A 10536-nucleotide genomic window follows, 5' to 3' on the forward strand; every position below is an offset into this window, starting at 1 on the left:
TGCCAAAGCCTGCCTATGGCCAAACATGCTGGTGTGTCCGATTGAGACTTGAGCACAGCTCTAATGTCCTATTAGTAGCAGCAACAGCAACCTGCTTGCACGTGACCCTATAAGTGAGCGAGTGAAGCTGAGACAAAGCGCTAGGAGATGAAAACATCTAGTGTGAACGGCTCCATGTAGCCTCTGGTGCACTGCTTGAAGGACATGTGTTTAATTGGATTCTTGGATTTCTTCCCCTTCTGGTCAGCGTATGGCCACTCTTGTCATCATCCAAATGGAACCACTCCAAAGAAACTCTTGATGCTAAATGAGGCTGCCTAAAAGCCAACACTCATAGAAAATCTCTATACAATTTGATGAAAGATTGAGTAGCCCACATTCAATTGATTATTTGCTCAACTATTCTGTTACATTTGTACCATTATCAAGGAAATGAGTGGACATCCCAAACTAGAAAAGGAACGAGATATTCAATGAAGCACCTGCCCACTGTGAACACCGCTTGTCAGCACAAGGATGCCATATCGAGAGGCAACAACACCTTGCGCTAGAACATTATTAGTGCACAGGCTGCAGAACACTTGCTTCAACATCTTACTACAAAGACAGTTTCTAGCAAATAAAAGCAGCCACTTTGATTGTAGAGTAGCGAGCATGACACCTAAAAGAGACAAACATTGTCAGTAAGACGTGTCTAAATACTGACATTTCTCAAGGGTAACTGAATAAGTGGGCCAGCACACAACCCCATATAACAAAACCCCAGTCTTTGCAGCTACATTGACAGAGGTTATGCTAAGCAATTCATCAAACAGCTACAATGCATTGGTGGATAAGTGCCCAAAAGACCCGACAACTCCAATTATATGTTACGATCCCGTTAAAAACAGTCAAACATTTTTTAAAGAAAGAGCGACTTCATATCAGCTAATATAGAACTCGAAGAATAACGCTAGTTTCTTCATTTTGACACTGGGTTCGGGGAGACATGATTAGGCACCTAGATTTACCTGACTCAGTGAATTCAGCGTGGACTCTTTCATGTCGATAAGAATTGGATTGTGGTATTAAGATCCCCCTCCCAACGTCCTTCATAATCCTCGTCGGAGAGGTGTACTTCATGTAATCTTGGTATACTCAAGGCACCATTGCAGAATATATTCATCTTTGGGCATTGCTTCACAATAATACGCCACAATGATGGGAACATGAAGGTGCAATTAGTGGGGGAGAAGCTCTCAAGGCTTGGTAAACCATCAAGTATCAACCACTTCAGCTTGGGGAAAGAGATCTCCTCTATTCCATTTCCATCATCTGTTACCACGTCTTCCATCACACCGCAATTTCTTATGGTTAGCCAAGTAAGATTCACCAGACTTGTCACTGATGAGGAAGTCCCCATATGAACTAAACCAACGCAATCCTTTACTTCTAATATCGTCAACCTCTGGAATGCAGTCGGGGATGGAAGTACGATTGATAAACTTGAGCACTCCGAAATGAGCAGAGTTCCAATCTGTTTAAGGATTTCAGCCATCAAGGAGCCATCTTTCCAGACTCGCTGGAGTTTACATAGCTTATTCAGCTCAAGTCGCTGCAGATTTTTTAGTGCCTTGAGAGGTGTTTCCATGTCAGTTAACTATCCGTAGGAAGTTGCTCCCCCATGTCCACACACATTTTCTGGAAATATCTCCTCCAAGGAACTACAGGACAGAGAAAGCACTTTTAGATTGGGAAATCTATGGAGGAGGAAATCGGAGGGGAAAGCAACATTCTCATCATGGTAACATGCCAAGTCCAGCTCTGTGAGATCGCGAAAGACGTAATGGTACTGCTGTGTCATCATTATAACATCCTCGCTCATCAACGTCAATCCCTTCAAGTTTGGTGTGACCTGTGGGAATTTCTTTTAATTAGGCTACCGGAAGTAAATATGGGGCATAGCCACGGCGCAATAACTAAAGTATCCTTTTATTTTAGGGAAAAGAGGAAATAGAACCCAAGAGCCAATAGAAGGGATGTTTGTTAAGGGTTTGCCCAATTCAATCATAATAAGTTTTGCTAATTTAAATAAAGACAGTTATTTGTCAATCATACTCCAGCTATTTCAATAGTTAACTAATTCAATCCAAAAGTTAAAATACATGAATTTCAACAAGTTTGTAGCAAAAAAACTTTTTTATTTTTCCAAATCATGTCACATTTATAGTAAGTAGATGTGTTTTAATAGTAAGAAATTGTATTAATATGTTGCACTCTATTTTCTAATCTGCTGTTCTAATATCTATTTTATTATAGATCATGAATAGCGCGTGGCTTAACCTTTTTCCCCCTCTGAGAAGAATGCATTAAAATTGAACAAATTATCGGGAATAAAACATTTCATAAGCTAAGAAACAAACCAAAAATACGTGACCCCAAATGCAAGGACGGTTTGAGTGTTCCATGCGGTTCAAAATGGAACTTAATTATGGGTTTCTATATCACTATTATAACACTCAAATTAAGGTTGACTATTTTGATTAAACGTTAGTAACTTCAAAAGCGTTGGCAAGCCATCGGAATAAATGTCGGTAGATTATTAAAGTAGTTGGTGATCATGAAAGTATTAAGACATATAAGTACTTTTCATGATCTATAATATAAAAGGTTTCTCAGTTACTAAAATCCATAGGTATCTTGATTTGAATTATGTCGGTACATCAATCAAATTGACGTTTGTAATTTAAACTTAAAGTAAGTTATTCAAAAATCATTGTTTTGTCACAAGAATATTATTGGTTGATTATTAAAGTAATTCATAATTTTGGAAAGTTGGTACTTTTCAAAATATAGTAAGATAAAAAGTTGGCAAGTAATTAAAATCAATTTTTATATTATGGATGTTGGTACACCAATCAAATTAAGTCCGGTCAATTCAAATAAAGTTAGTAATTTCAAATACGTTGGTGATCCACAACAATAATGTTGCTAGATTATTAAAGTAGTTGGTAATTTACAAAGTACAAAAAAGTTTGTGCTGTTCAAGGCCTATTAATAAATTACTAACATGTGACTAGATAAGCAAGTTATTTGTGGCACTTGACAGTTACCAATCATGTTCACAATGTTTAAGCATGGAATTTTGCTCCATAGCTAAGCTAGCAATATGCCATACGAACATATTACTATTTTTTTTTTGTTTTAAATTTTAGGGGACGATGTCGATCAAATTAAATTAACTAGGTATAACCCAGCCATAAGGCACAAGTGGCTATTAGAAGCAGTATTATCTATGCAAGTTAATTCAATAATTCGTTTTTTCAAAGTACAAGTTGGGATGATTTTGACGAATATCAGCTAGAAATAATTAATTGGAAACGATCTTTAAATTTCTAAGAAATTCATAGGTTTGGCTCAGTAAGTATTTGTAAGCATGAAATGTTTGACAATTCCAATTTCCAATAGAAAATAACAAAACCAACGAAGGCAATTGCAGAGAGCTAGAATTTGAGGATTGTACCTTTTCAAAAGAAAATAGTGCAGGTTGATTCTCACTGGTACTTGTACCTCGACAGCTTTGGTATTCACAAGCAAATAAGAATGACCTCATCTTGCCGCAGTGTCTTACTTGCAATTTCTTCAAAAGTGGCTGTGTTGAAGTATGACTATTCTTGTAGAAGATCCTCAAATCTGGCAACTTAAGTAATTTCATATCAGTTAATCACGGAAAGAAGAGATCCCTTGCATTCATCTCTACTCCGTCTTCCTCCACAATAATTTCTTGCACCCCACACTCCCGTACTAAAAGTTCTTCAAGTTGTGTCATGCTTTTTGCTACCGAGCTTGGGAATAAACTTTTGAGCCTCTCACACTCAACAATCTCCATGCATCGTAAGCATCCAAAGGTGAGACCTCCTTGAGGATGTTCACTCCACACGTGCTTCATTTTTGGGAGCCGCGTCAGAACTAATTCTCTCAATTGAAAAGTGCTTGTAGGACAAGCTTCACTAAAATTGAACTCTTGGACGTGAAATACCGCTTCTAGGGACCCACAATCGGTTACACTTATCTTCTCTAGGTTTTGAAATCTTGTGAACATAGTATAAGATGAAAATATGGATGAAAGTTTCTCACAATCCTTCACTACTAGTGTCTTGAGTTTGCTAAAGGCATTTGAAGCAAGATCATCAAGCCATATCTTCTCCAAGTTATTCATGTGCGAGATCTCCATCGACTCTATATTAGGAAACTTAACCTGTTATTTTTCAATTAAATTATTAGAGCCGATTCTCTATTCCCATAAAGAAAGGTAAAACTGTAATTTCAAGAACAAGGAAAATCACTAAACAAGCATAAGCGATAGGATAGGGAAAAAAAAAAGACTAGACACACAATTTTTCAGTAGATGCCACCCCTAAAATCCATTCTCCTGTCATATTAACTTTTAGTAGAAAGCATATATTCGTCTCATAGATATCAAGCATTATGTTTGAACTGTAGCATAATCCATTACCACCTAAGTTAGACAAGCATAATCATTTCACGTGTCGGATGTTTCCCACAAACCTCAAATTTAGCCTATCTTAGATTCCTCAAATGTACTCTCCCATTTCGTTGAACCATTTAACAAATATAGCTTGTGCATTGTAGGGTGTTGATACCCACAAAATAAAAACCAATTAGCACAAATCAACGCTTCATGAATCTTGCACTTCAAAATTTTCTTCGACAAAGTATAGACTTCAAGAAAACATGACATACCGACCAAAAAGAAAAAACACAGCATAAACCAAAGAAAGAAATCCAACAATTAAATCAAAAGATGGTAGGGTGTAGGTATGTACTGTTCAATTTTGATGTTGGACGGGATGCTCCACCACTAGCTAATTTGTTTCTTTATTTTTGCTATTCGATATTATCCAAGATTTAGGAAATTAATCTTGATTATATCTCTTAATAGGTGCCAAAAAAAATAGATTGATTTGATTGCTAAGTTTGCCCATATGACGTGTCTTTTTGCCGGCCTGGATTGGCCCTTCTATCTCTTTCATCTCTCTAGTTTCTATCTCTCTTTTTTTTCCTTATTATCTTATTTTCCTCCATTTTCTACAAAAGTAAACCTAACATTCTTCATGCTTTCATTCAGCACTAGTTGGTAATGGATTTAGATATGTTCTTCATCAATTGGTATCTCAGCTGGATCTCTTCAAAATTTAATTGGTATCAAAACATTGCTTCGTGCATGTGGTATTGTCGTGCAATGATACTAGACCAAAGGCCAACGTTTTGGTTTTCATTTTTGTTGCTACGGTTGCAATTTTGATCTGATATGCTCATGAAGATATATGGCATTGATGTCTATTGAAACTTAGCCGCCATTTTTACTGGTTTGGAGCCACTCTATGCTTGGTCTAATTATCTCTATAAAAAAATCTTGCAATATTTATTAAATCTGTTATTCTGAAATTTGAAAAGAGTAGGGGTTATCGCTATTATTACTTCATGTGATTATGATTATAAGGATTACAATGTTATCCTAATAGTGTTGATTGTCAAGAGTAATACGATTATTACCATCCTTATGATTATTATAAATCCTTAATAATCCTGAAGAGATTAAAAATTTGTTTAACGATATGAGAGAAAATTTCAACAATTTTGATGAGAATTGGATAGATTCAATCAACAATTGTAAGGGAGACATGAAAACGGTCCAAAATCATTTGCCAATGAGCTAAATGACATGGAAAAATATTCTCAACGTCTTGAAGAATTGAATAAGGATCTCTGCTTTTGAGAATAGTGAAGTGAGTAGTAAAATTTAACAAATAATCTGGATGAATTTATTGAAGCACCTTTTGAAATTTAATAAATTCATAAACGTAATTTCTCCTATTGATGATTTATAGAAGAGAAAAATCAGTGATGCTAAAATTTGTTCTATAATACTTCGTATAGCCTTATACTCCCCAGGTGCATTTCCAAATCAGGCGCTCTACATGAAGCAAAGATTCTTTGTAGGGCAAAAGTTGTGGTATTATCACTTACTCACAGGAAGAGCCACCGGAGAAAGGACTTGACTTCATTTCGGTGGGGGAGATTGATGTATGACATGATTTTCCAACCACTTTGCTGATTTGTATCTTCAATTAGTTTGTTAAATATGATACTATTAATAATTTAAGATACTTATCTTGATTTATTTCTCTTATTTTAGATATGCTTACTTAGTTTGAACTCTTGTTTACCCGTAAATATTGGCCTAGATACTCGTTTTCTTTAGTTTTGAGGATGAATTCATTGACCAATGAGTTTCCCTACGTCGAGTTTCTTCCTCCTCACCTGCATTGGCATCTCTCTCTCTCTCTCTCTCTCTCTCTCTCTCCTCCCCTCCTATTCTAGCTACCTGATTTCCCTTCAAATTCTGTGATGTGTAGCTCTTCTAATTTTGGAAATGCAAGCCACCAAAAAATATGCAAAATTGTTTAAGGACAAAGCACTAAAAATAAAGTAAAATAACATATAAGATAAATCGGGAGATGATACCTTTTCATCAAATAGAGGATGTAACCCATCACTAGCACAACTCATTGAGTAGAAACTAATCAAATTCTCAAGGTCACCAAGCTTGAGTGTGCTTAATTGACGGAACTTCAAAGTCTCTAAGGTTTTCCATTTTCCTTCTTCCATCGCAATTATGCCCCGCAAGTTATTGCAATAGGAAACATCAAGCACCACAAGTTTATCGAGAATTTCAGCCGTGGCACTTGAGAAGAGATATGGCAAACTGTGACAACCCCTCACGTTCACTTCCATCAGCCTAGGAAATGCCAAGGTGACTTTGCAATCACTCTCCAAAATGTCTCTCAGCCTTGATAGATTCAACAACATCAATTCTCTTAATGCAGGGAGGACCAATGGCTTTTGCCTTTTCTCAACGCTGAGACTTATGGGTTCAAATAATGCTTCCAAGGAGGGACACCTAACTACCTTAATTTTATTCAGGCTCTGCAACATATCCATTGGATTTGACGAAAAAACATGTGACAAATTTTCACAAAGTTCAACAGTGAGGGATGTAAGTTTGCAGAAGGACTGTCCGTGGAGCTGATCGTGCCATATCCTCTTTAATTGGCACATGGAAGAAAGCTTCAATTCCTCCAAGCTTGGAAAAAGAACCTGACGTGAAAATATTGTATATGTAAAATGACTGAAATTTTTGGTATAGAATTTTATTATGCCGAAATTCAAGGGCAACTTTGGGAATGACCAGTAGCGAGTTAGTTTCTCCACCGTGAAGTGTCAGTTTTTTGGTACAGAATAATGATCTAGTATCTACTAAATTGCTTCACTGACTAGAACTAGAAGAATGATCAACATAAAAATACTATAGATGCTTACCTTTTCATTGAAGAAGCCAGGCAAGGACAAGCTAGAGTTGATACAACCAGATGCTTGTTGTAAACATGTATCAGCTGTCATCGACTGTTGTCTTCCTTTGAATGAAGAAATGTCATCATTTTGGGGCACCCAGATATTGTCAATCTTGTTAAGGATGGACAATGGATATAATACTTTCCACAAGAGAATGTCTTGAGGTTTGGCAATTCCTCAAGAGACAAGGAGGTTAACAGAGGAAACTCAATAGTGTCTGTGGTCATAGTTTCCTCTAATTCTTCTTCTTGCACATACATAATTTCCTCCATCAATGCACAACTCACTATTTCTATTTCTTTTATCTGCACGAGTGCTTTAGCCATGTAAGAAGAAAAAAGAAACCTCAGGCTCTCGCAGTTTTGCACCTTCAGTGCCTTTAAATTTTGGAAACACAATGCTCTTCTTGGATTCTTGTTCCATATACGTACCAACCTTGGTAAGCCACTCAAGGTTAATCTAGTCAATTGCCATAGAATCTTGACATCCCCACTAGTCGTCAGTTCTTCAAGGTCAAATACTTCCCGTATTAACTGACATCTTTCAATTGTTATAGCTTCCAAGTTTTGCAGCCTTATTAGCTGCGAGGGGTGAATAAAACCTCATAATCTCATAACAATGCTATAAACTAGAAAGTATGAATACGAGTTGCACGTGAAATAATAACAGAAGAAATAATCTCACATGGTAGATCTAAAAATAATGCAAGATAGAGCGGAGTAGTGATTTTGAATTTTCCCTTATCCTTCTATAAAATTATCTACTTTACACTTACTTATCATTTATCTATTATGTATTTGGACTTTATTTTACATATATTAACGAGGATCAATTATTGACGTTACTGACTTTACCTTCACATTTTGTGCAATTTGCCTAAATTTTAGAAATTCGTGGCATCGGCTCAATTGATTTTTCGATGTGGTCTGATATAATATCTCAAATGACAGTGTAAAAAAAAAACTTAATAATTTTCTCCAAAATAGTTATGAACTAAATTGATAAACTGAAAAATGAATGTATGCTTTTAGTGATTTGTAGGTGTAAATTGAACCTGGCATTTTTTCCAAACTGTTCCAAAAAAAAAAAAAGTATCTCTTATCGAGAGAGTAAAAGTAAAAAGTAATTATAAATTAATGAGAGAAATACTAAAGTAGTCTTAAGATTTTAATGTCCCCATGCATAGCACTATAAGATCTATTATTTTCTGGTATTCATGTAAAACGGAATAGATATCGACCAAATGTTAGAAAAACGGTTCATCTCCATAAGATCCATTGGTGGCCATAACATCCATGAATTGGTCATAACAACGCTGTATGGTCATCAAACTCAATTTTAGCAAAGGATTTATTTTAAAATATGAGGACCCAAGATACGCTTCTCGTCATAAAAAGTTAGTTTATGTAGAAAGTAGAAAGTTTTAGTCATGTAGCCAAGAAAAAGAATTGCTTCATTTGATAATGATTTCAGTCCAGCATCATGCTTGTGTGGTTTGGGTCACCTGAAAAACACAACTTTGGAAATGCAAGCTACAAATGTGCGGAGATAAATGAAAAATATGCAAAACAGCTTATGGCAAAAGCATTAAAAAAAATAATATAACAAATAAGATAAATTGGGATGTGATACCTTATCATCAAATAGAGGATGTGACCCATCACCAGCATAGCTCTTTGAATTGAAACAAATCAAATTCTCAAGGTCACCAAGCTTGAGTGTGCTTAAATTACCGAACTTGAATGTTTCTACGGTTTTTACTGTTCCTTCTTCCATCACAATTATGCCCTTCATGTTATTGCAACTGGAAACATCAAGCACCGCGAGTTTATCAAGAGTTCTAGCCGTGGCACTTGAGAAGAGATGTGACAAACTATGACAACGCCTCACGCTCACTTCCATAGACTAGGAAACGCCAATATTAATTTGCAGTCACTCTTCAAAATGTCTGCCAGCCTTGGTAGATTCAACAACTTCATTTTTTCTAAGGAAGAGAGGACCAATGGCTTTTGCATTTCATCAAAGCTGAGACTTACTGGATCAAATAATGTTTCCAACGAGGGACACCCAACCACCTCAATTTTATTCAGACTCTGCAACCTATCCATTGAATTTGATGGAAAAACATGGGGCAAATTTTCACAAAGTTCAACGGTGAGGGATGCAAGTTTGCAAAAGGACTGTTCATGGAGTTGACTATGCCATATCTTCTTTAATTGGCACATGGAAAATAGCTTCAATTCCTCCAAGCTTGGAAAAAGAACCTGCATAAAAAACATTTTATATGTAGAATGACTAAAATTTTTGGTACATATTGCGTTATGCCGAAATTTGTGGGAAACTTTAGGAATGACCCCTAGCGAGTTAGCATTCCCATCGCCAACTGCCAAACTTGAATAATGATCAAGTTTCTACTAAATTGAGTCCCTTGACAAGAACTAGAAGAATGATTGACAAAAAACACTATAGATGCTTACCTTTTCATTGAAGAAGCCAGGCAAGGATAAGCCAGAGTTTATACGATCAAATGCTTGCTGTAAAAACTCTATCAGATGTGATCGACCATTGCTTTGCTTCAAGTGAAGAGAATGTCATCATTTTGGGGCACTGAGATATCATCAATTTTGTTAAGGATGGACAATGAATACAATACTTGATAAGAGAATGTCTTGAGATTTGGCAATTCCTCAAGAGATAAGGAGATTAACAAAGGGAACTCTAAAGTGTCGCTGGTTGTAGCTTCCTCCAATTCTTCTTCTTGCGCATCAATAATTTCCTCCATTAGTTTACAACTTGTTATTTCTATTTCTTTTATTTGCCCAAGTGCTTTAGCCATGGAAGAAGAAAAAAGAAACCTCAAGTTCTCACAATTTTGCACCTTCAGTGCCCTTAAGTTTCGAAAACACAATGCTCTTCGTGGATTTTTATTCCATATGCATCCCAAACTTGGTAAGTCACTCAGGGTTAATTCTCTCAATCGTGATAGAATATCGACTTCCCTGATGCTTGTTAGTCCTTCAAGGTCGAACACTTCCCTTATTAACTGACATTTTTCAATGGTTATGGCTTCCAAATTATGTAGCTTTATTAGCTGCAAAGGGGTGAATAACTGATTATCTC

The 10536-nt window shown here is 36.2% G+C and overlaps 2 protein-coding genes across 2 annotated transcripts; both read right to left on the reverse strand.

The window, feature by feature from the left end:
• Positions 1 to 425: 425 nt before the first annotated feature.
• LOC120290253 lies at positions 426 to 1216 on the reverse strand. Its single transcript, XM_039306083.1, has 2 exons — positions 1011 to 1216; positions 426 to 661 (listed from the first exon to the last, which is right to left on the reverse strand). Exons 1-2 carry the CDS (start codon positions 1120 to 1122, stop codon positions 471 to 473), a joined length of 303 nt encoding a protein of 100 aa, XP_039162017.1. The 5' UTR covers positions 1123 to 1216; the 3' UTR covers positions 426 to 470.
• A 571-nt stretch (positions 1217 to 1787) lies between these two features.
• On the reverse strand, positions 1788 to 8916 carry LOC104432366. The gene is made up of 4 exons (XM_039306245.1): positions 7384 to 8916; positions 6529 to 7161; positions 3503 to 4237; positions 1788 to 1894 (listed from the first exon to the last, which is right to left on the reverse strand). Exons 1-3 carry the CDS (start codon positions 7462 to 7464, stop codon positions 3704 to 3706), a joined length of 1248 nt encoding a protein of 415 aa, XP_039162179.1. The 5' UTR covers positions 7465 to 8916; the 3' UTR covers positions 1788 to 1894; positions 3503 to 3703.
• Between the last annotated feature and the right edge of the window lie 1620 nt (positions 8917 to 10536).

This window comes from Eucalyptus grandis, chromosome 2, assembly GCF_016545825.1.
Source record: "Eucalyptus grandis isolate ANBG69807.140 chromosome 2, ASM1654582v1, whole genome shotgun sequence".
Classification (NCBI taxonomy): domain Eukaryota; kingdom Viridiplantae; phylum Streptophyta; class Magnoliopsida; order Myrtales; family Myrtaceae; genus Eucalyptus; species Eucalyptus grandis.

What these genes read in the sequence shown, in the direction of transcription:
- LOC120290253 (XM_039306083.1), bottom strand. Translation starts at nt 1,122, where the DNA reads ATGAAGTACACCTCTCCGACGAGGATTATGAAGGACGTTGGGAGGGGG. An exon ending in CGCTGAATTCACTGAGTCAG is followed by an intron (nt 662 to 1,010) that starts GTAAATCTAGGT and finishes TGTCTCTTTTAG; the next exon opens with GTGTCATGCTCGCTACTCTA.
- LOC104432366 (XM_039306245.1), bottom strand. Translation starts at nt 7,464, where the DNA reads ATGACAGCTGATACATGTTTACAACAAGCATCTGGTTGTATCAACTCT. An exon ending in CTGGCTTCTTCAATGAAAAG is followed by an intron (nt 7,162 to 7,383) that starts GTAAGCATCTAT and finishes TTTTCACGTCAG; the next exon opens with GTTCTTTTTCCAAGCTTGGA. An exon ending in ATCCTCTATTTGATGAAAAG is followed by an intron (nt 4,238 to 6,528) that starts GTATCATCTCCC and finishes GAAAAATAACAG; the next exon opens with GTTAAGTTTCCTAATATAGA.